The sequence below is a fragment of the Aquarana catesbeiana genome, linkage group LG12 (assembly GCF_042186555.1).
Source record: "Aquarana catesbeiana isolate 2022-GZ linkage group LG12, ASM4218655v1, whole genome shotgun sequence".
Taxonomy (NCBI): Eukaryota; Metazoa; Chordata; class Amphibia; order Anura; family Ranidae; genus Aquarana; species Aquarana catesbeiana.
Window position 1 is genome coordinate 37,456,307 of NC_133335.1, and position 26,628 is coordinate 37,482,934.

General features: G+C 42.4%; 1 protein-coding gene across 2 annotated transcripts in view; it reads right to left on the bottom strand.

The window, feature by feature from the left end:
• HNF4A (hepatocyte nuclear factor 4 alpha) overlaps positions 1 to 26,628 on the bottom strand; it is a 162,155-nt gene that overhangs the window by 36,784 nt on the left and 98,743 nt on the right. Inside the window, exon 1 of one of the 2 annotated variants that reach the window (XM_073607587.1) lies at positions 8,543 to 8,796. The exons of the other annotated variant lie outside the window; for it this stretch is intronic. Coding sequence (XP_073463688.1) covers positions 8,543 to 8,669 — 127 coding nt within the window. The 5' untranslated portion in view covers positions 8,670 to 8,796. Of the gene's footprint in view, positions 1 to 8,542; positions 8,797 to 26,628 lie in introns of those variants that run through there. 2 annotated transcript variants of the gene reach the window in all.

Here is a 26,628-nt window from a genome sequence, read left to right on the forward strand (position 1 = left end):
GAGGGTCCCAGCCAATACCCATAAAAATGGGCTGGGCAGGCCCCCTCATAAATACTCATGAGTCGGGTGGAAGATGGAGATGGAGTGCTGAGGAGGCTGTCAGTGGCCCTTGAGGGTACCCCTAGTCTGGGGGGGGGGGGGTGACCTAGGGCCTGGGGCTTGGGTGCTGGAGGGACCCTCTGAAACACAGAGGAATCTTTCTTGGAGGAGCAGGTCAGCATGTCCATGAGTTCTCCTGAGATGTCAGCCGGGTGAGCTGGTGAGTGATCAATCTGGGAGAACTGTGGAGAAGTAGCCAGGAGGGCTTGTAAAAGGGGCAGCTGTAGCCAGGCACGTTGGCAGTGCCTGAAGAGGTGGTGCTGGGATCAGTAGCCACAGGAGTAATTATGATGGACACTGCAATTTTGCTACACAATTAAAGTGGTCGTAAACTCTCTAAAAAACAAAACAAAAAAAAAAACAAAAACACAACTTGCAAGACAAAGGCATAATGAGCTAGTATGCACCGCTTGGGAAAAGCCAACTTCGCCAGGAAAAGACAGTGATTAGCGCTAGTGGCTATAGCAGCTGCTTGCAATAATCTGAAGCGAATCCGGAAGGTTGGTTTACCCAAGTTAATCGGCCTTAGACATTAGTTCACAAATTAGACGAATGCATAGCTTATTTTGTTCGTCTTTTTAGATAATTTACCCATTAAGGGGTATACAGTGGTTTCTGTTTCTCAATACTCTGTACATCAAGAAGCTCCAACACACAAGCTTCTAAGTGTCCAAGGAAATGACCCCTAAAATGATAGAAACTAAGGCAGACAGTGTTTCTTAGGCTTTCAAGCAGGGATGCCCTTAGGTATAAGCAGACTAAGGGCACAGATTGGTGCAGGTTCCCTCACTACCACTGTAGGTGCCCAAATAATACTCAGCGATTCCAAGTTGGAAAAAAACTTTTTTTGGAAAAAATTCCACTGTTTGGTTACTTTATGAAGTATAAAAGGAAACCAACTGTGTTGCTTAGCAATCATATTCCAGCAGTCATGGAGCCCATTGGTCCAAATCATGGGATTGTGCTACCAGCTCAACACTGGAATATGTTCATAAGCAAAGCTTTATAACTCCATGTAATCTTTGGTCCATCTGTCATTTTTCCAGGCCAGAGATTATCTAATTGGCTGTAGGAAAGTGATAGGGAAGTTCTTAGAAAAAATACATTGATATGAATGTGATCTATCCCATCTCATTCAGTGAGTGAATTTCAGCCATAGATTGGACACTGGCTGCAGATATCACCATACACTGGGGTTGAGTTACTAAGGCCCAGTTCACACTGATGTGACAATCGCTCCGACTGTGAAGCACTTGTCGCATCAAAAGTCAGACCCCATTTAGTGCAATGGAACCATTCTAATCGATGCGACTTGAGTCACTCTGACTTAGATAAAAGGATCCTGCAACTACTTTTGGTCTGACTTTGGTATGACTTGCATTGACTTCTGTTGAAGAAGTCACATGCAAGTCGTGCTGAAGTCGCGCTGGTGTCCGACTTTAAAGTCGTGCGGAAGTCGCGCAACTTTGAAGTCACGGGCAGTGTGAACCCAGGCTAAAACTGGAAAGTGCAAATCTGGTGCAGCTGTGCATGGTAGCCAATCAGCTTCTAACTTTAGCTTGTTCAATTAAGCACTTTTACTGCGGCAGAATGGCAGGGCTGGGCGTTACGTCGCTTCGCCCTGTGGCCACTAGGAGCACGTGTCCCCGGTGCCGTTGCGAGTGCCCGGCGGGCGCGATGACTGCCGGGCTTTCGCGATCGCTCGTGACACACCGAGAACCGGGATCTGTGTGTGTAAACACACAGTTTCCGGTTCTCTGAGGGGAGAGGAGACTGATTGTCTTTTAGTCTCAAAGTATGAACAGCGATCTCTCATCTCCCCTCCCTCCTTCGGTTATAACACAGAAAGGGAACACAGTTAACCCCTTCATCGGCACCTAGTGTTAACCCCTTCCCTGCCAGTGACATTTTTACAGTAATTAGTGCATTTTTATAGCACTGATCGTTGTAAAAATGACAATGGTCCCAAAAATGTGTCAAAAGTGTCCGATGTGTCCGCCATAATGTCGCAGTCCCGATAAAAATTGCAGATCGCCGCCATTACTAGTAAAAAAAAAATAAAATAATAAAAATGCTATAAAACTATCCCCTATTTTGTAGACTCTATAACTTTTGTGCAAACCAATCAATATACGCTTATTGCGATTTTTATTACCAAAAATATGTAGAAGAATATATATCGGCCTAAACTGAGGAAAAAGTACAAAATATTGTGTTTTTTTCAAAATTGACACTCCTTTTTTGTTTATAGCGCAAAAAATAAAAACAGCAGAAGTGATCAAATACCAACAAAAGAAAGATCTATTTGTGGGGAAAAAAAAGCGTCAATTTTGTTTGGGTGCAACGTCACACAACCGCGCAATTGTCAGTTAAAGCGACGCAGTGCCGAATCGCAAAAAATGACCTGGTCATTCAGCAGCCAAATCTTCCGTGGCTGAAGCGGTTAAAGTAGAACAATAGGCAAAACTTTTTTTATTTTGCCAGATTATTTTTGCTATCTATGTCCCATGGGGGGGGGGGGGAGGATTTACCTTCACTGCCTGTCCCAAAACAAGAAATTAGAGGAAATCCCTACAAATTAAGGGAATCCCTTGGGGGCCCCCCACATCATCAGAACTAGTGTCCCCATAGGGAAGTTTTCTCCTCTATTACTTTTCTGGGGACAATCCAAAATTTGAGATTTTCTTTTACCTTCGCTTTCAATGATAATGGCACACAGGACAAATAGAGAGGGTGAGTCTCCCCAACGGGGGGCACAGACAGCAATAAAAACCTAACAGGGGTTCTAATCCTTCTCCACTCTATCCAAAATGAAAAAAAAAAGTTTTGCTTTTTGTTATACTAATATACTATTTAGCTAATATAATAAAAAAAAACTGGAAGCTGGTTTCTATGCAGAACTGCACCAGAGTTTGCAATCTTGAGTCTAATGCCGCGTACACACGATCGGAATTCGGCCAGCAAAAGTCAGATGTGAGCTTTTGGTCGGAAAATGCGACCGTGTGTATGCTCTATCGGACTTTTGCTGGCCGAATTTCAGCCAGCAAAAGATTGAGAGCATGTTCTCAATTTTTCGGTCGGAAAAAGTTCCTATCTAAAAATGCGATCGTCTGTAACAATTCCAACGCGCAAAAATCCTACGCATGCTCGGAAACAATTTGACGCTTGCTCGGAAGCATTGAACTTAATTTTCTCGGCTTGTCGTAGTGTTGTACATCACCGCGTTCTTGACGGTCGAAAGTTCAGCAAACTTTTGTGTGACTGTGTGTATGCAAGCCAAGCTTGAGCGGAATTCCATCGGGAAAGCCATCATGTCTTTTTCCGACCAAAATCCAGATCGCGTGGACGCGGCATTAGTAAATCAAACCCACTATCTCTGTCTTGGGAGAATTTTTTTCCACTGGTCCAATCAACAGTGGAATTCAGATAAACATGGCATCCTGTAAATGCGGTGTACACAGGCGGCTGCATCCAGGATGGGTAGTGATAACCTCTCATTCTGCTGCCCGGTGATGACACAAGTCAAGGATGTCCACCACCAAAATGGAAGCAACACCCGTCTACATGTCTCCTTATTGAGACGGGATTGTTAAAGAGGTTGTAAACCCTCAAGGTTTTTCACCTCAATGCATTCTATACATTAGGGTGAAAACCCTTTTGTGGTGCAGCAGCCCCCCCCTTTTACTTACCTGAACCCGATCGTTCCAGCAACGGGGATGAGCGGAGCAGCTCCAGTCGTTTTCTCGGGTCATCATTGGATGGATTGATAGCAGCAGAAGCATTGGCTCCCACTGCTGTCAATCAAATTCAGTGACACAGGGGGCGGGGTCGAGTCCTGCTGTCTGTGTCGATGGACGCAGCAGCAGGACTCAGGAGGTGCCCCCAGGGAATGCGGCTCTCCGTGGGGACACTCGAGAAGAGGAGGAGCCAGGAGCGCCGCCGGGGGACACCAGAAGAGGAGGATCGGAGCCACTCTGTGCGAAACCAACTGCACAGAGGTAAGTATGACATGCTTGCCCAACCACGACACCACCTGCCCGGAGTTTGCATGTTCTCCCTGTGCCTGCGTGGGTTTCCACCGGGTACTCCGGTTTCCTCCCACACTCCAAAGACATAATGGTAGGTTAATTGGATCCTGTCTAAATTGGCTCTAGTATATGAATGTGAGTTAGGGACCTTAGATTGTAATCTCCTTGAGGGTAGGGACTGATGTGAATGTATAATATATATATATATATATATATATATATATATATATATATGTAAAGTGCTGTGTAAATTGACGGTGCTATACAAGTATCTTAAATAATTATAATAATAATAATAATGTTTGTTATAAAAAAAAACCTTTACAACCCCTTTAAAACTAGCAACCATTTACCATACATTCATCAAAACACAGAAAATGCTGAGGCCGGGAATCTTCTAGGGAATATAATGAATAAATAAATAGCTTTAATAGATCCAACAATCAATGTCTTCAGAACAACATAGGAGAGGCAATAACAGTGGAGAATGGGATTCCGAATCCCCCCAGCACCATCCATCACTACATCCTCAGCATGTCACCCTGTAATACATTTATTTCCACCTGGTGATCCTGCCAGTTACACACTTCCTGTCCCAGGGTGACAACTCTCACTCACTCTATTGTATTTATGAGGACCAGTGTTGTCACCTTAGAACAAGACGTGTTTTAGGACTACAGAACACTCCCAATTCTCTTTGACATAACATGGGGGGAGGGGGGGGGGGTTCTGCTGCCCACAGAGAGAGAACTGGGAACAATGATAACTAATAAGAGTACACACATGATTTCTGCCAGGATCAACAGATACTTTTTGTACTTCAAACTAGTAAAACAAAACGCTTTACCCGCTTCAGCCCCTGAAGATTTTACCCCCTTCCTGACCAGAGCACTTTTTGCGATTCGGCACTGCGTCACTTTAACTGACAATTGTGCGGGCGTGCGATGTTACACCCAAGCGAAATTGACGTCCTTTTTTTCTCACAAATAGAGCTTTCTTTTGGTGGTATTTGATCACCTCTGCGGTTTTTAATTTTTTGTGCTGTAAGCAAAAAAAGAGCGACAATTTTGAAAAAAAAAAGCATTATTTTTTACCTTTTGCTATAATAAATATCCCCCAAAAATATATAAAAAAAAAATTTTTTTCCTCAGTTTAGGCCGATATGTATTCTTCTCCATATTTTTGGTAAAAAAATCGCAATAAGTGCATATTGATTGGTTTGAGCAAAAGTTATAGCATCTACAAAATAGGGGATAGATTTATGGCAGTTTTATTATTAGTAATGGCGGCGATCTGCAATTTTTATCGTGACTGCAACGTTATGGCGGACACATCGGACACTTTTGACACTATTTTGGGACCATTGTCATTTATACAGCGATCAGTGCTATAAAAATTACTGTGTAAATTACACTGGCAGGGAAGGGGTTAAACACTAGGTGGCGATGAAGGGGTTAAGTGTGTCCTAGGGAGGTGTTCTAACTGTGGGGGGGATGGGCTTCCACTTACATGACAGTGATCCCTGCTCCCGATGACAGGAAGCAGTGGATCTCTGTCATGTCACAAGGCAGAACGGGGAAATGCCTTGTTTAAATAGGCATCTCCCCGTTCTGCGGCTCCGTGACACGATCACCGGGACACCGGCGGATATTGAGTACGCGGGTCCTGCGGGCAGGGTCAAGCTGTACGCGGTGGACGCACGACCACTAGTCCCGCCAATCAAAGGGGACATACAGGTACGCCCATTTTCCCACCACTGCCATTGTGCCGATGTATATCGGCGTGCAGCAGTCGGCAAGTGGTTAAATAAGCAAAATTAACTAAAAATAAATTGAAGCAAATAAAAGAAATTCGGGTTTACATAGCCTAACTGCAGGGCTCAGTAATTAAAAACTGTTATGTGCACTCAGGAGCCAGGTAACAGCATAGGAGGTCAGGCAATCAACACTCAAACTGAAGTGCCAGACACAGTTAGTAAAATGGAGAAATATAAATGTTCCCAAAACCAGGTACCCTACAATCTGATTGTACAATCTCATTTAGGTCTATGAACAATTATGTAGCTTCAGGGTCTGCCTAGCTAAATTTACAGCTGACCTCTAAGCAGTGATAATAAACAAGTTAATGCAGCTCTGTAATCAGTTCATTCTTAATTGTATTTTTAGATGCAAGCAATGTAAATACCTGAATATGACCTGGAATCAGCCCTTTGTAGTCCCTGTATGAGAGTGTGAGAGGAAGAAACAGCACAAAGAGCTAAATCATTTCATATACCGACAGGAAGCATGCTGATAGGAGGAGACGTCATAGGAGAGTGACAAAGAGCTCATCAATGTGCTTGTTGGGTAGGTGCAGTGTGGTTTGGCAGACAGTAAACACAGAGTCCTGATTTGCAAATAACTTTGTATTGAACAGTAGTCCACAGCACAAACAGGCCTAGTAGGAATCTCACCGCTGTCACTGTCCCTGCTAGACAGGGAACCTGTCCCTAACCTGTCCACTTGCATAATGCTTGTCAAACTCAGTGGTCAGAGACTTAAATAGACTCTACCTGACCCAAGATGGCCACCAGAGTCATAGATCACTACCCAAGTGACCAAGGAAATCATAAAGAAACATGGCTTCTCCCAAATTCCTATCCCATCTGCATTGCCGCTGTGGATGAATACCACCTGCAATGGAGAATATAGACTGCACCTGCCTACATGCTGCTTCCCCTTCCCCTGTCCAATCACAGGCTGGGCGGGTCCACGACAACTAGGGATCAGACATTGCAGCAGGAATGATGCTGACCATGGCAGGAAGTGGCCATCTCTGAACTGAAGATAAACACCGCAGCAAAAGCTTGTTTTGTTCATTTATCTTTTAATCAACTATTCATTTTCATATTGTTTCTTTAAATTGAAATGGGTCGTTTGGGTAACAAATCACACCACATAGTTCTGATATGTGAAAAGGTGATAGTATAGAGATTGTACAATCAGGTTGTAGTGTGTATAGAATGCTTTAGGTAACACTGCAAGGTTATAGCAATTGCTGACCAGTTGTGACTAAATAAAAAGCATCTCAAAAACAGAAAAACTTATGGATAGATATCCGATCAATAATGAACCACAACATCATGTCTAAGAAGAAGGAAACTGAGACAAGCATCTGGACAATAATACACAATGATATGATGACAGTGTAGTCACCTCTCAGTACAATGATACACAATGATACACAATGATATGATGACAGTGTAGTCACCTCTCAGTACAATGATACACAATGATACACAATGATATGATGACAGTGTAGTCACCTCTCAGTACAATGATACACAATGATACACAATGATACACAATGATATGATGACAGTGTAGTCACCTCTCAGTACAATGATACACAATGATACACAATGATATGATGACAGTGTAGTCACCTCTCAGTACAATGATACACAATGATATGACGACAGTGTAGTCACCTCTCAGTACAATGATACACAATGATATAATGACAGTGTAGTCACCTCTCAGTACAATGATACACAATGATACACAATGATATGACAGTGTAGTCCCTTCTCAGTACAATGATATACGATGATATACAAATGATACACAATGATATGACAGTGTAGTCACCTTGCAGCACAATTATACACAATGATACAGAATGATATGATGATAGTGTAGTCACCTCTCAGTACAATGATACACAATGATATGACAGTGTAGTCACGTCTCAGTACAATTATACACAATGATACGATGACAGTGTAGTCACCTCTCAGTACAATGATACACAATGATACGATGACAGTGTAGTCACCTCTCAGTACAATGATACACAATGATACACAATGATATGATGACAGGGTAGTCACCTCTCAGTACAATTATACAATGATACACAATGATATGATGACAACGTAGTCACCTCTCAGTACAATGATACACAATGATACACAATGATACGATGACAGTGTAGTCACCTCTCAGTACAATGATACACAATGATACACAATGATATGATGACAGCGTAGTCACCTCTCAGTACAATTATACAATGATACACAATGATATGATGACAACTTAGTCACCTCTCAGTACAATTATACAATGATACACAATGATACAATGACAGTGTAGTCACCTCTCAGTACAATGATACACAATGATACACAATGATATGATGACAGCGTAGTCACCTCTCAGTACAATGATACACAATGATACACAATGATATGATGACAGCGTAGTCACCTCTCAGTACAATTATACAATGATACACAATGATATGATGACAGCGTAGTCACCTCTCAGTACAATTATACAATGATACACAATGATACAATGACAGTGTAGTCATGTCTCCCTGGTCACTCATCATATCTTCTAGAACTGCCCCCATGATGCCCCCGGTCTTACCATTCCCTATGGTCAGCACTTGCATATTCTCGAACTCCAGAGTGGTATAAGCGGGGTCCAGAGCCTCGGTGTAATCTGCCATTTCCATATCTATTAAAGGTTTGGAATCTCTCATTATCATCAGCATAGAGCGGTTGTCCTCCAGCAGGTGACCACTCCGGGGTTGTTGGCCTCTGAAGCTGTGCTACATGGACTCCAGCTGTCTCCTCCACCAATGGCCTTACATTGCAGTGGAGGTAGCACTCTACATGGGTCTACCTGAGTAAGGAAGCCTATAGCTGGGTTTGGGTGGAGTTCAGGGTTAATGTTTAATCACACTCTGGCTATACACTGTATAACACCCCCCCCCCCTCCTCTACAGATACACAGCTTACTGAGACTTTCATTGACAAGCCTGGCTACTACGGCTGCATTGACACCTAATATTCCTGTCTGTAAATGTTTTTTTTTTATAGCAATCTAAAGTCGGAATGACAGGAAAATGTACTCACTTGATGAATAGTTGCTTTTTTAGCAAACAGTGAACGCCACTTAAATATGCAAACCCAATCACTAAAATGTCATCTCAGATTTAACATGTTGAAGTTTTAAAAAAGTTTGCAGCTTTTAGAAAAATAATACCTGGTGATCCTGCCATGGATGTCCTTCTTCAGGTGCTTCCTTTTATAGGATGACAACGCTCTGTCCCTGTCTCCCCAATGTGCTCATGCGTTGTCATACTGACACATGGACCGATGATGGAGACTACAAGTGGCTGGTTTAGCAGAGATTATGCAGGCATAGTTCACTGTCATCACCATAAGAATACCTGCCATGTGAAATTCCATTCAGCCATTGCTTCAATAAATGTAGGCAGATACTAGGAGACAGTGGTGGCTTGTCCATAGGGGGATTGTCCCAATTTCTATGCGCCCGGCCCCTAATCTCTATACGGGGGCGCCGGACGCAAAGAGTTCTACGGGGGTTTTTTTTTGTGAAGTACGTGATCAGAACTGGAGGCTCTAATTGGCTTAAAAAGAGTGGGCTTGGGGCGCAGAGGGGAGAGTGGAGAAGAGAAGAAGGAGAGAGGGGAAAAAAAAGGGGGGGGGGGAATCCATATATGTACCTTTCCATAAGATGTGAGTCTGCACCATATGTGATTCAACTATTCAGATCGTCAATAATTCTATAATATTGCAATGAGGGGAGCTCATGTGAATCTGGTTTCTCCAGCCCTTGGGAGGGTGACCAGCTAGAACCAGGGCCATATGTGATGAGGTTCCATACCAAAGCCATGAAGGGTCCCTCTGTTTCTCTAATCTCCAACTCAAAGGTGATTCCATAACTCCTAATAATTATTGTCTGTTTTTATCTTGCTAATAGTTAATGTGTGAAATGACTCATACAATCTCTTTGGGTAGAGAGATTTTCCAGCATTCTGCAAAGTTTATTGATCATCGCTTCAGAATGATCTCCTAGCCGTGGCGGGTGGTGCTCCATTTTTTGGGGGGTGGCGGCAAACGAAAGCAAAAATTGGAGCCGCCATGGCTAGGAGATCATTCTGAAGCGATGATGAATAAACTTTGCAGAATGCTGGGAGATCTCTCTAACCAAAGAAATTGTATGAGTCATTTCACACTTTAACTATTAGCAAGATAAAAACAGACAATATATATAAGGAGTTATGGAATCACCTTTGAGTTGGAGATTAGAAAAACAGAGGGACCCTTCATGGCTTTGGTATGGAACCTCATCACATATGGCCCTGGTTCTAGCTGGTCACCCTCCCAAGGGCTGGAGAAACCAGATTCACATGAGCTCTCCTCATTGCAATATTATATAATTATTGACAATCTGAATAGTTGAATCACATATGGTGCAGACTCACATCTTATGGAAAGGTACATATATGGGTCCCCCCCCCCCTTTTTTCTCTCTCTCTCTCTCCTTCTCTTCTTCACTCTCCCCTCTGCGCCCCAAGCCACATGAATTCACATGAATTCTCCTCATTGCAATATTATATAATTATATAATTAATGACAATCTGAATAGTTGAATCCAGGGCTTTTTTTTTTCAGAGAATAGGTGCAGGAACTCAACCATGCCCGTCACACACACATACCTGCCAAATGGCATCAAATAGTAGCTCTTCCCTCTGCATACAACCCCCTCCCTCCACTGCCCTCATTTTCTGCCCCCCCTCCTTAAAAGCTCTACCAGCTGTAGTACCTCCCAGCATACTATACTATACTACAGTCACTTGCAAGGGAGATCATGCAGTAGGAGCATCAACAACTGGTCACTAGGGTAAAAATGGAGACCACAGAGGGTGCAGCCTACCACGCACCCTCTCCTGCCCATGACTGCACTGAACCCTGGGCACCTGAGATAAGCTACCACTTGTAAACGCAGAAGCTGGACTTCAGTGTTACCTAGTGATAGTGGTGAGCAGGGAGCAGAAGACCCGAGCCAGAGGTTGTGGAACTGAGTTCCCCCTAGTTCCTGCTGAAAAAAAGCCCTGGTTGAAGCACATATGGTGCAGACTCACATCTTATGGAAAGGTACATATATGGGTCCCCCCCCTTTTTTTTTCTCTCTCTCCTTCTTCTCTTCTCCTCTCTCCCCATTTTGGGGACAGCCATTCAGGGCTGTCTTTAAGGCAGGGCAAAAAGGGCAGCTGCACCGGGCCCAGTCATTATTGTGGGGCCTAAAGCAGCTGCCCCCCCCCCGCTGGATTCAGGAGGGCCCAAGAAAATGTTTGCCCAGGGTCCAATCAATATTAAAGATGGCCCTGCAGCCATTATATAATATTATGTATGTTACGCATGTTTTCTATCTTAAAATGTATCTCTGATGTACTGTAAACTAAGCATGTATTTTTTGCTTTCAAAATCTTAATTTACCCTTTTGCATCTATGTAAGAGATAGGAGGTCCTGAAGAAGCGACGACTCAGCGAAATGCGTCAACCTCATTTTTCCTGTCTCGGCCAAACCACCACGACCTATACCCATTTAGTGGATGACAATTGAGGGTATTAATATACAAATACACACAAAAATATGTTTTTTACTAAGAGCTTTTATTGGATAAAATAAAGATTTGTATTTTTTTTATATGATTGATGTATTTTGTGCTCACTGGAGGGGTATTTCAAATCCTATTATGCACATTTGTACTGTTTATTGGTTCTAGGTGTCAGGGTTCTCCATTATATCATTTAGATTGCAAGCTCGTGTGGGCAGGCAAAGGTATATCCTCTTACCCTTTGTCTTGTTTTTTTTTTTGCTTTATGACCTTGTTTGTTAATAATAAGCTGAACCAGAAAGCTGTAGTCTGATCTTCCTGGCTGTATTGTTTGGCAGGGAGAACAACAAGACTGGCAGAACAGAATTACAAAACAATAAATTGTGTGTTGAGCTGTTTTTTGTGGAGTTTCCCTTTAATGTGAATAATATTACTGTGTGTTAAAGGATTTTAAAAACACATTTCTATTTACAGGTTTTAAAAATATATGTACATGAGGAAATCTATATTTGTTTGTTAAGTTTCTGCTTATTAATACAGCACAGTGCTTGTGCTGTACTTTTCTTAGAGCCTCACTACATTTAGATCACTCTCACAACCTCTCCAGTTGTGACAAAGTGATTTGTATTGTAAATGATATTGGGCTCCGAAACCGTATGTACCCCCCCTTTTTATTTCAAAAAGTTTTTTGCCATTTACAAAAAAAAACTACAAAAATACTGTTTTTTTTTTTTTAAGCCTTGCGGTACTTTAGCAGTGAAAAATGTGGTAATTTAATGCCTGGCACTGGCCGGCGTATTTATTTACATTAATAAATAGGCGTTGTTAAGGAACGGGCCGCCATCCGTGTCCTTAACAACCAGTAAACAACATGGTTGTTAAGAAAAGGGAGGCCACTGCATCCTTAACATCCGATGAGTCATCACTGACAGCTGAATGTAAAAAAAAAAGAATTGCCGGCAACAAAACATTGAGAGAAAAAAATGGTGTGGGGTCCCCCCATGCATACCAGGTCCTTCAGGTCTGGTATGGATTTTGAGGGGAACACAATGCCAAATTTTTTTGTTTAAATGGCATGGGGTCCCCCCAAAATCTATACCAAAATCTATACCAGACCCTTATATGAGCATGCAGCCGCCAGGTCAAGAAAGGGAGGGGACGAGTGAGCGCCCCCCCCGAACCATACCAGGCCACATGCCCTCAACATGAGGGGGGTGCTTTGGGGCAGGGAGGATGGGGACAAGGGCCTCTTCCCCACAACCCTGGCTGTACCCCTACCCATTCACCAAAAAAACATGTGTAGTGTAAAAAAAGACATTAGACTTTTATTATTTAAAAATAAAAATGAAAAAAAAAAATGTTCCCGAGTGTATATCCATCGTCAATCACGACAAGCGCCACCACCACCGATTCGTAAAAAAAACAAAAAGGTCCAATCAAGGCTCCTGCTGTCTGACAGTTCTTAAATAACTAAGGGGCGGGGTGACCCTGCCCCCTAATGACGTCATCGCCCGAGCATGCCCCCCGATTCCAATAAGCTCCCCGCCCTCAGACCCCCACAACCACCAGCCAGGGTTGTGGGGAACAGGCCCTTGTCCCACACCATGTTATTTCCACAAAATAATAAAGGTTTCATTTCAAATATATATTTGTATGACAATTTAAAACAGTTTATTGATAGTAATTATTTATTTTTATTCTGTATTCCAAAGGCTGTTTTTTTTTCTTTTACTAGAAGCTCCTCCTGCTTATGTTTCCCTGTAAACAGGCTGGGAAAGATCGGGCTCATGTGACGGCTGTATACCAATTAAAATGTAAATAATTACAGAGCCATCATCCACATACATACATAAATATAAGGGGCAATGTAAATGAAACAGTATGTGTTTTGTATCACTTTAACAAAAGCTGCAGATTTCATTGAAAGTGACAGTTTAAAGAATTATAACATGCTATGAGATTTTAAAGACTGACTTTACATTGAGCGAGAGTAATTAAAAATGAGACCTCCCTTTCAGTGCCTATAGTTAAAACCATTTAAAAAATCATAAAAAGATGTTAATATGGGAATTTTACGCATAGAAGAACTATAAGGAAAACACTCTGCAGTCTATAAAAAAGTCTTCCTGGATTCAGAACCAAATAATAAAAATTTTATATAGGGAAGAAGGTTGGTGCGGTTACATTTTAGATTTCTCTCTTTTCTTTTCTTTTTTTGTTTTTTTTTTTTGCAACATTTTTTATTGTATTTTCTAAAAAACAATACAATAAAATACAAAAAGGACAATTTTTTTTGTAGTGATACATCAGCACAATGTCAGAGAAATGGCAGTGTAATCATTGATACTTAAAGTCAAAACATATAAATCAGAGATCAAGATTTATTTCTTATAATTATCAGACTCATCAAGATCATAAAAGTGGCACGCATATAGAGACACAATCCGTGTGTGACACATAAACACCAGTGAACGGACAGAAAGATACACACACTGTGCCCTATCTGGGAACACAAAGATAAGCCAGACAAATGGACACACACACAATAGTACACTGATACACAGCACAGAATGTAGAAGAATAGACACAGCTCGCTAACTTCAAACTGAGTGTTCAACGAGCCAAGGCTACCACTAGTCACCACAAGACAAATAAGGAGAGAGTGACATCCACCCAAACTCAGGAATTTAGAGGACAGCTCCACACAACACGTTCTTTATAGCTTTAGACAGAATGGGCAAGGGTTAGAACCTCTGTTGCAGCCTTTCTCAGTCTTTTTACCCCAGGGAACCCCTAAAATAATATTCAGGCCTTGGGGGTCCCCAGCTAAAACCAATTTATTGGAGGTCAGTGGGAAAAATGCCCCTTACATTGGTGGCCAATAGGAAGACTGCAACCATTACAGTGTGAATGAATGAATGAATGAATAATTTGTAGAGCGCTGCAAATGCGAACTGAATCGCCTCAAGGCGCTTGATGCATTCTCTATTGTCAGCTTCTTAGAAAAGGAAGGTCTTTAGTTTTTTCCTGAAGGCCTGGTGGTTTGCTTCCATGCGGATGTTGGTTGGAAGAGCATTCCATAGTCGAGGTCCTTGGACTGCGAATCTGTTGGTTAGAATGCCCCCCTTACCAACATGGTGGTCATGCTGCTGGCTTTGTCACATGACGGTGGCCCTAGAACTAAACAGGCACCAAGGAACCCCTGGTAACCTTTGGAGGAACCCTAGGGTTCTACAGAATCCTAGTTGAGAATCGCTGCTCTGTTGGCTAAATTGCTGTGTCCTCATAGAGAAGATTCTCTTACGGTTCTGTCTGTCACCCTGGACAGGAAGTGAGGAGAAATCTCCCAAATGTAGACGTAGACAACAATGATAAAAAAAAAATCATTGATCTTCCTCTATGTTTTAGAAAATTTGTTTTTATTTCTGCCATAGCCCCTGTCCTGTTGTAGGGATAGGGATATGCCCTCAATTTCTGTTTTGCCTTCCACCCAAAATAGTCAGGAAGTAAAGAGAAATCTCCACAGCAGGTACACAGACAGCAGTAGTGCACTTGAAAGTCTATTCACATGGAAGGGTGCATTTTTAGTGGCATTCCATCTTCCCGTTCATTTTTTCTGGATCATCAGAAAGTGACCACGCAAATAAAAAAAACTTCCTGGCTTTATTTCCTAACATACCACTGTACATGTGTTATAGTATGTTGAGGGTCAGGTGTGTTCTGTACTGTGTGGATGTGGCCCATTAGAAATAAACATTGTTGTGACAATAGCTTGAGGAAGACCCTTTTCTGTTCTGTGCCCCTGTGGACATGCCAGCTCCATAAAGACATAGTTTAATGGGTTTGGTTTGGAGGAACTCAAGTGCTCTATTCTGAGCCCTGACCTCAACCCTACTGAACATCTCTAAATTGGAATACTGATTTTGAGCCTGGTCTTTTTATTTTTATTAGGTGACATAAAGGCCATCGCAAACAGATGAACTGACTATGTGGGTATTAGTAATCTCCACACAAGGAGAGAGAGAAAAGGGTACATTGTTGACCATTCAAGGCAAAGCATTAATCTTTCTTGAATGAGTGAACAACAACCCAGAAAAGAAAAAATAAAGGGCGATGGCTATAAACATCAGTTACAACACGTTAAAGATAGAAAAGGCAAAGAAATGGAAAATTGAGTGGCCCACCCCAGCTATAGCCTGTGGAACAACAAGGACCTGGCAGTGCCGGGAATGTATACTGTAGGCTTGCAATAATCTACCCTGATCTTCTAATCCAACATCAAAGCCTGATCTCACACATGTTCTTTTGGCTGAATGGGCACAGATACACTCCAAAATTGTGTGTAAAGCCTTCCCAGAAAGAGACTATTATTGGGGGTACTCCATATTAATTCCCATGGTTTTGGAATGAGATGTCCAGGAAGCTCATATAGGTGTGATGGTTAGGTGTCCACATACTGTTTCCCATACTTTGTGGACTCAACAGTTTTGAAATACCAGAATGTTATAAAACATGGTAGAGGTGACAGATATATTTGAGTGCTGAGCTTCATATACAGTGTGTTTGTTTATGGGTGAAGTACTGGAGATGTTTTTATGAAGGTAATTTTTGATGGCAAACAAGTTGTTACAGGAAGCAGTGGGTATCTAGTTTATGGTTTGGTAAAGATATTAACTGAGGGTGTAGATCAGAGGTCTCCAAACTTTCCAAGCAAAGGGCCAGTTTACTGTCCATAAGGCTTTAGAAGGACCAGACTGTGGACAGTGGGAGTAAAAAATGCCCTGGCATCAGTACCCCATCATTGGTTTCCAACGGAGGGATAGTGCCCCATTGTTGATATCAATGAGAAGAATAGGGCCCCATTGTTGATATCAACAATGAGAAGAATAGTGGCCCATTGTTGATATCAATGAGAAGAATAGTACTCCATTGATGATGTCAGTAAGGGGAATGACACCCCATCATTGGCGTCAGTTGGTGGAATAGTGCTGCATTTATAGTGTCAGTAGGGGGGTATGATACTCTACCATGGGTGTCAGTTGGTGGAATAGTGCCTTATTGATGGTGTCAGTAGGGGGAACGGTGCCCCATTTTTGGAGTCAGTTGGTGGAATAGTGCCCCCATTGATCATGTCAGTAGGGGTAATGGTGCCCCATGATTGGCCTCAGTTGGTGGAATAGTGCCCCATTGCTGGTGTCAGTAGGGGGAATGGTGCCCCATCATTGGTATCAGTTGGTGGAGTAATGCCCCACGGGCCAGATAAAGGCGAGCAAAGGGCCATATCTAGCTCCCAGGCTGCAGTTTGGAGACCACTGATGTAGAATCATGAAATTATTATATATTTATTTGGTCAGCAGTTCATCTACAACACTGTAAGGTCAATTTTTACCTAACTTAAAGCAATCCTGTGCTTTGTCCATCCAGAGCAAAACAATAGGCTTGCTTCAACCACCCCCACCCTTCCCTAGGATATACTTACCTTTTTTTTGTTTTCTTCCCCACCACTCAGATCAGTGTGGGAAGATGATGGAAATAACTGAGACTTCAAAAATGAGCATGTGGCTTCCTCCATTGGGGAACATTGTGCCAATGAGAACTGTTATGTGGCGGGGGGGGGGGGGGGGGGGCTTACTCAGGGCTTCTCAGCTCTCCAGGTGGCTGAATGGTGGGGGGGGGGGGGGGGGGTGAAGAGTAAAGTTGATAGAATTATAGATTGATAGAATGCAATTCAAAAGAATGTTTGATTTTTCATTGGTCAATGTGGAAATGTATTTCTTTATTTCAGGTTTTTATATACAGCCGTCAATTTATGCAGTGCTTTACATATGTATTATACATTAATATCAGTCCCTGCCCTCAAGAAGCTTACAATCAATGTTCGTTTTCGCCTGTAAGGACGAGAAAATTCAATGGCTCAGAATGAAAAATTGTTGTTGTTTTTTTATCAGAACGAACAAAATTCTAAATGTTATTGTGGCCCTGAAAAAGTGTTTGTATTGTATTTGCATACTATCGTAAAGGACTGAATGTCGAACATTAATGCCCCGTACACACGGTCGGATTTTCCGACGGAAAATGTGTGATGGGACCTTGTTGTCGGAAATTCCGACCGTGTGTAGGCTCCATCACACATTTTCCATCGGATTTTCCGACCCACAAAGTTTGAGAGCAGGATATAAAATTTTCCGACAACAAAATCCGTTGTCAGAAATTCCGATCGTGTGTACACAAATCCGACGCACAAAGTGCCACGCATGCTCAGAATAAATAAAGGGATGAAAGCTATTGGCCACTGCCCCGTTTATAGTCCCGACGTACGTGTTTTACGTCACCGCGTTTAGAACGATCGGATTTTCCGACAACTTTGTGTGACCGTGTGTATGCAAGACAAGTTTGAGCCAACATCCGTCGGAAAAAATCCTAGGATTTTGTTTTCGGAATGTCCGATCAATGTCCGACCGTGTGTACGGGGCATTAGACTGCGTTCATTAGTATGGCAACTGCACGAAAATTTGTTGCAGTTGAATTCTTTGAGTCAATGAAGGGCACATCAAATTCTCTGTTAAATGATCTTTCACAAACGAGCGGCCATTCGAAAATCGAACATGTACAGTATGTTGGTGGGGAGGTCTGTGTTGGACTGAACCAATTGCTTGGCCCCAAATGGTCAAAACATAGATGTGCTTTAAGCTGTCTGCAAACATATAAGGAAGTTTGCCAAATCCAGCCAAACAAATTGAGGAGCAGTCATATATCTGTATGCCCTTCCTGCCGTTTTGTGGCCAACCCGTCTCACCAGAAAAATCTTTTGGCTAGAATGGGCTGATCGCCCTCATCTCCCCTTCCTTCTCGAGACAAATCAGAACCTCAGCACCTCTCCTCCTTGCTCCACAGACGCAAAAAGAAGAAGGTTCACTCAATGTGAGTATACAAATCTGTACAACTATCATTCATCAAACAATTGTTCTATGTTGGGAGAATGCATAGTGTCTGTAGGCACATTTCAATTCTTTTTTATTTTAAGCAACTTTTACATTTTTCCTTTCTTCTTCTGTCCCCAGAGAGCTCTGATCAAATGTGAAATATCTCTTCAAATCTGATTAAAGCAAGAAGATGCCCTCAAAATGCTACTTGAATCCTCCTCTGTGTCATCCAGTAAAGGTTTAAAACTTTCAGAAGTATTTATCGATATCAACTAAGGTGTTTTTTTTTTTTTTTTTACATGCCTGACGTTCTTTAATAAAACTCCTTTTATAACTGATTTTCTCGGAACAGTAGGCATGGTGGAGATTTCTCTATATTGTATTTTGGGTCTCCGTTTCCCCCTCCTATCCCCTCCACCAGGGCTATAATGAAGGTGTCACTGCTAAATCTCCCAATTGTTAGTTTATATAATGCCGGCCATATACGGTTCGAATTTCGAAAGAATTTTCTTTTGAAAATCGTATGAAAGAATTTTCGTATGAATTTCGCACCATTAGTGGGCTGCAACAATGGCTGATTTTCGTTCGGCAATCAAATTTGAGGAATCGGACATGTTGGAAATTTTTTGAAGAACTAACGATTTTCTAATCAATGATGGGAGAATCGCGTGAGAAATGTAATAAGAAAAGAAAATTTACGGAGACAAAAGAAGATTCCCGGCCACGAAAATTCTTTTCTGTAGCAACATGAGGTGAAATTGAAGGCTTGGTCGGCCGAATTTCGAAAATCAATGGTTGCACCATCAGATCACAAAAAAAACGAACTTTCTGATTTTGAAAAGAAAATTAGTTCGAAATTCGACCATGTATGGCCTGCTTAACATGGAAACTCAATAGATAGGAGGCAGAGAAACTGTGAATGGGCTTAGTATTGGTTGCAGCAGAATTGGAAAAGTGGGTCCCCAAGAAAAAAACGAGAAACTGTTGTGCAATTTAACACATCAGTATTTACTCAAAATGGAAATTTCAGCATTGGATAGAGTTGGCCTTTTGATATGTGCAAAAAATACTGTCTGATCCTGCCAGAAATTCAGAGCTGTCCCATGTCCTGTAGAGTCTTTCTCCATTATTCTTAAGGAGTCTAATCTGCCCTACCAGTTAGGGTTGCCGCCTTTTCTTCAAGTCAAACCCAACACTTTAGTGGCGCACAGCAATTTTTTTAATAATATAAACTATACATATATTTTACAATTAAATAACATTTCTAATCATATAAAGTTAATCACAAGAGTCCCCCTTTACATCAGAGTCCACAGAGTTCCCCTTTTACATCTGAATCCGCAGAGTTCCCTTACACTGTAAGGGGGGACTCTGCAGACTCCGATGTAAGGGAGAACTCTGGGGACCCTAACATAAGGGATGCTCTGGGAATCCTGATTTAAGGGGCAACACTGAGTACTCTGATGCACAGTGAAGACTCTGATGTAAGGGGGTACACTGTGGCCTCTGGTGTAAAGGGGAACTGTGTTTTAAGGGGTGCTCTGAGAACCCTAATTTACCTTAGGAGAGAGAAGGGGGGAGACTTCAGTCACAGACAGGAATGGATGGTGAGCTCACTCACCCCTTGGCAGTCAGCACCTCTCGTCCAGATGTAGCTGAGGCTGCTGGACTTCAAATTTCCAGCCCCCACTATCTTTTTCTGAGGCACAGCGCTTGGGATTGGAGTGTGGGCAGACACAGAGGGGTAGGGGCTGCAGGAAGAGGAGCAGTTCGAGCCCTCTCTCCTCTCCCGTCTGTATGTGGGGGGAACTGTTAGTGCTGGCTTTGGGCAGTGTGAAAGCTTAGACAACTGCAGCCAGAAACCCTGCTGGGAAGCCATAGTCTAGTCTGAATAATGTGCCCGGGTTTCAGGCAGTCTGAAACCTGGACGCATGATTCCAAACCCGAACTGCCCGGGTGAATCCCAGACAGGTGGCAACCCTACTACCAGTTCGTATCTTGGACTACAAAACAATTCTCCTTATGTTGTGGAGATGAGGATAGATGGAGGAATTCTGCAGGTTAACAAAAGACAGTTGGGCAGGGCTGACACCATTTTTGTGATTTCACTCTAGATTTGTATGTCTATCCAGCCAGTCCTTTTATTTACACAGTTCTGCCACACAGCACAGCCCTTTCTGGGAGGGCAGGAAACTTGATTTTTTTTTTTCTACTGCAGGTAAGTAACAGAAACAGGTCTTATTCCTCCCCCAACCTATGATTGGACGAAAGGTGAAAGGAGAACCCGCAGGCTGGTTTTGGTCGCACTGCTCTCTTGCTATCAGTACGTTCTTTGTTAGCACAAGCACAAATGATTGTCTCCTTGTGTTGCTTTTTCCTCCCCTAGTCTGAGCTCCGCTGTTCAGGGCCTGAACAGTTTGCATTTAAAAAGTATTACTTAGGTATTAAAATAATACGGAGCTGCATTAGGAAATAACATCTTTTTATTATCCTTTTATGCCTGCCAAGCATTCAGCTTTAAATGTAACCTTTGCTTAGCCCATGCATGAAGAAGGCACAGGCTCACTTTAATCCCATCTGTAATCAAACATCATTTATATGATGTATACAATGTATTTATACGATGTATACTGTGTACCATGTTATGCAGGACAGCGAGATGAAATTTCTCAAATACTTTTTTTTATGTTAGAATTATGCCCCAATCAAATGAAAACTTAGCACTTAAATTCTCTTTTTTTTTTTAAAAGTCTTATCCTCTCTACGCCTACAGAAGATCTGCCTAGCGATAATTAGCGGTGATAAAATCCTTCTCATTGGGAATATCTGTGAAATCCAGCAATAAAAGTCACGTGACACCTCTGTGCGTGTCAGGAGTACATAACTCTTGGGTGAAGGTTTATTGTTTGCTCTTTTAATATCACGCCTGACAAATACTGGGAGCTAATGGGCACGTTATGACTTGTAGTTCTTGATAAAACTGTCCATTGTTCCCACATTATGGCTGTCTCCACCCAACATTTAATATAGAATTCTAGATGGAGAAGGAGAAGATAAAGTTACCCGTGTAGTATTAAAGCCTCAGTGTTATGTGACTGCTGCTTTGAAGAATAATGAGGGGGTACATGCTGGGACTTTTATACCCCCCAACAGATAAAAGGATGCAGGTTTGGCATACTAGAGCTAAAGAGTAACTGTTGGTCATTAATCATTTTTTTTAAGTGTTCAGTGTTTATATATTAATTTATATAAGCATCACTTGTGCAGTGTTTATATATTAATTTATATAAGCACCACTTATGCAATAGTGTTCAGGTAGAGCAATGTCTGAACTAGATAGCCATGCACCTTTTTCATGGCAGCACCATCTTTACTCCTGTCTGCTCCCTCTTTACAGACATCAAGCTCTGCTCTTGCATAACTCTTGGGGAAATCCTGCATGTGTATAGAGCTTAGTATAACTTTATAAAATCGTGCTATTTGATTATATAAAACATGAAAAAAAACATAAAAAACACATAAAAAGTCCACAAGGGTTGTTTTCTAATACTCTGGGTGAGTTTCACCACCATCTACTACCTTGAAGTGTGATCCTGTGCACCTAGACCACCACCTAAGGCTAAAAAGGCTTGCTTACCAAATTAGGTGGACCTCTCATTACAAAAGGCCATAAACACTTGTGGCTCCATAACCAGCCAGGGCCTTTATACATCAGAGGGTCTTCCAAGTTGGCACATCAATCCTCCCAACACGATTATCATTGGAGTTCCCCAAAACAGAAAAGGCTCCACATAGTATAAAATCCCAAAATTTATTGTACATCTATAAAAAAGGTTGCACGTGTAAGATAGATGCAAATAAAACGCCTTAATTTGTATTGCGTAGGCCAGCACACATACACAAAACCCGTACTTCCAGGACACTAGAGTAACGGTGATGTCAGCGCTCCAGTAACAGTAAATCAACCCCGGCGGAGGGAAACGCTGACGTCACCGTAACTCTCGTGTCCCGGAAGGACAGGTTTTGTGTATGTCATCTGAAAGTTGTTTGGTGACTTCTCTCTTACTTTAGAACCATGACCAGAGACCAGACTCCCTTTTTCTTGCGCCCTTTGGAATGCCCGCTCTGTAACAAACTCACCTCTCTCCATGACCTCTTTATTGCTAACTTATTTAATCTACTCGCCATTACCGAAAACTGGCTTCATGAATCCAACACTGCGTCTTCTGCTGCCCTATCCCATGGTGGCCTTCTCTGGACTCATTCCCCCAGATCCAGTGGACGTAAGGGAGGGGGTGTCGGAATCCTTCTAGCCCCACATAGCACCGTTGCAGTACTTGACCCACCTCCTTTTCTGTCACTCTCCTCATTTGAAGCACACTGCATTCATCTTTTCTCTCCAGTCTCTCTATGGATAGCAGTTATCTACCGGCCCCCTGGACCGGTATCAACCTTTCTTGATGACTTCTCTGCCTGGCTACCCTACTTTCTCTCTTCTGAAATCCCCATAATCATTGTTGGAGACTTCAACATCCCTGTTAATACTAACACTCCTGCCACTTCCAAGCTTCTCAGTCTAACCTTTTCCTTTCTCCCGAAGCAACGGATACACGCTTCTACTCACTCTGAAGGCAATACCCTTGACCTAGTTTTCTCCCACCGTGCATCCTCTCCAACTATCCTTTCCCTCTCTCTGATCACTACCTTATTAGTTTTACTCTCTCCCTCTCCTTCACATCCTCTCCCTCAACTGCCTAAAAGTTACTCACAGAAACCCACGTCATCTCAACCCTTCTCTTCTCTACTCTGCTACTGATGACCTCTATGACAAAATCTCACCCCCACCCTGCACCGACCTAGCCACTTCTGTCTACAACGCTTCACTTCTAGCCTCACTGGACAACCAATATAAATCTGCCCTCCAAAAATACAATTCCAGCCTCCTCACTGCCAAGCAGACCTATTTTATCACTCTCATTAACAACTTATCATCCCGTCCCTGTCAACACTTCTCTACCTCCAATTCTCTACTTCATCCTCCACCCTCTAACTCACTCATTGCCCAGGTAATCACCAATCACTTCAAACAGAAGATTGAAACAGAAGATCTCTGCTGTTCAGATACCCTGCACACTTTACACTTCATGCCCACAGGTACAATCATTGCTTTCCTCTTTCAACCCCACCACTATAGACAAGGTTGCTAAACTACTTGCTAACGTCCAGCTTACCACCTGCCCTCTGGATCCTGTTCCCTCGCAAATGCTACATTGACCCTCTGGCTCTATTCTACACTGTCTAACCCACATCTTCAATCTCTCCCTCTCTTCTGGCATCTTCTCCAACTCTCTAAAACATGCACTAGTCAGCCCCATACTTAAAAAGCTACTGGACCCATCCAATCCTAACAACCTACGCTCTATCTCCTTGCTCCTCTTTTTATCCAAACTCCTTGAACTTCTGGTCTGCAATCGACTGAGTGGCCACCTTTCGGTTAATAGCCTTCTTGATCCCTTTCAGTCTGGATTTCGTCCTCAACACTCCACAGAAACTGCTCTCCTAAAATTAACAAACAACCTAATAATGGCCAAAATCAATGAACGCTATTTTGTATTCGTACTTGTGGACCTCTCTGTTTCCTTTGATACGGTTGACCCCCCCCCCCCCTCCTAAAAAAACTTCACGCCTTTAGTCTACGTGACTGTACTCTTCATTGGTTCTCTTCCTACTTATCCAACTGCACCTTTAGCGTTACTTACAATTCTACTTCCTCCTCTCCTCTTCCTTTCTCTGTTGGGTCCCCCTAAGTTCTGTTCTTGGACCTCTCCTATTTTCAATCTACACCTCATCCCTGGGTCAGCCATTACGACCTCTATGCTGACGACACCCAAAGCTATTTCTCTACCCCTCAGCTCACTCCCTCCATCTCCTCACGTATCAATAATTTACTAACAGATATATCAGTCTGCATGTCACACCACTTCCTCAAACTCAATCGATTCAAAACCGAACTTATAATTCCATCATGCCTAGTCATGTCTGTGAATGTCAGCGTTTTACAATGCTTCATGGGATGTGTAGTTTCGCAACAGCTGGAGGGCCGTAGTTTGGAGATCCCTGTTTTAGACGATCCCTGAAAACACTCCTCTTCAGAGAAGCCTATCCTACCGGCATATAACAACTGTATTTTCATTTTCTCCATCAGCTCATCCCCCACAGTTATTACCTTTTGTATCACTTGACCCTATCTTCTAGATTGTAAACTCTAATGAGCAGGGCCCTCTGATTTCACCTGAATTGAATTGTATTATAACTGCACTGTCTGCCCTCATGTTGTAAAGTGCTGCGCAAACTGTTGGCGCTATATAAATCCTGTATAATAATAATAATAATAACAACCATGTGATATGGAGACATTTCTGAGAGATGACTCTCTGACTTGCTAAACCCTTCTCAAATATATAAAAAGCCTTACAGACCTCGATTCACCATGGACTGGAGAGGTTACGTGCCTCTTAGGTGTACGAGGTGCCGGAGTTGGATGCGGAGGACTGGGAGGAAATTTGGGAGTCCCCTTTCCTTCAGCTGGTTTCTGCCAGAGACCGCCTTATTCAATTCAAGATATTACATAGGGTTTACTTGACTCCCCGTAGGCTACATAAAATCTACTCTCAATCTCCTCCCCATTGCTGGCGGTGTTTGGATGTGTCTGCGGATTACATGCTATGGTCCTGCCCATGTATTCATAATTTCTGGAAGTCGGTTCTAGAATTAATTTTTTACCTTGACTACCATATGAGTTCCATGCCAGATTAAAGTTTGCATTTTGGGCCTAGTAGAGGCCTTGTCTCATTCCAAGGAGGTCAGGACCTTGCTGGGTCTCTTATTATTTTAAGCCAGAAAGTCAATAGTGCTTGAATGGAAAGCACCTGTAGCCCCTTTGGAATTCTCTAGTGAACTTAGTAATTCCCTTATACAAAAGTACATATCTCTCCCGAGGTTGTCCCAATAAATTTCACAAAATGTGGGGTATATGGCTTGATTCTTCTTATACTGTTACTTAACATGTCTATAAGTGGTCTTCCCAGCTTTATTTATGTCCAGCTTCCTTGATGACCTGAAACCACCTAGCATTATGCTTTGATTATACTTGTCAGATTAGATTTTATTGGTACGCTATTCACTAGTTTATCCTTAAGTGTTTCCCAGGTTTTATTGTAAGGGATATTAATTCTCCTGTGTCATTGCCCTTCTCTGTTGATTTGGTCGACTCTGAGCAAGTTGGTTGACCACTGGCGAGTGCTCAACTTTATAGTTCTTGGATTGGAATGTCTGTTTCTACATTTTGTACGTTTTGTATGATTTGAGCCAGATAATGCCCAGAAGGCTCTGTTCTGTAACACTGATTGTTAAAATTAATAAAAAGTTTAAAAACAAACAAACAAACAAACAAAAAACAAACATAGAAAAGTTTTTGAGGCATAAATGATCTTTGCAGATTCTGAAAAACGCCCCATAACTGTCCAAAAGTTAATTGGCCGGATACCTTTAGATCCGGATGCTCACAACACAACTGGGTATGTGCAAGTTTTGCTTGGGACCGATGAGTGATATATGAGGAGGCCACCATTGAGGAACCCCTAAAGAATTTTCAGACCTCAGGGAACCTCTACTAAAAATGATTATGCCTATTGTTTATGCACATTAATGTGATCAGTAAAATATAATAGTCCCTTAAGCAGTGGGACTGTAAGTGGACAGCACTGGTACACCTACAGAAAATGTCTCAGGCCAGGCAAGCCTTTCTTTCTGAACAGGGGTAGCAAAAGCAACAGTTACTGAAGTCCTTCCCCTTTAGGTGGGTACTCAGTGTCCTTTAAGACTGGGAAGTCCACCTCAGACTCCAGCAAGCAGGCTCTTTTGTAAAACTCCCAAGACAGGTCTTCAATGGCACCACTTTTCAGCCTCCAATAGGGCTTGTGGATGGATAGGCCCTCCAGCTGAGCATGGCTGGGACCCCGATAAGCAAGCTGGACCCTCAGCAGAACATCCAAGAAGGCAGACTGTCCTCCTCACTGGAAACCTCTCCTCCCGGGAAAGAAGAACCCCTCTCTCTGTGGTTCCAGACTATATAGATATATGCATCTTTCATCCACCAT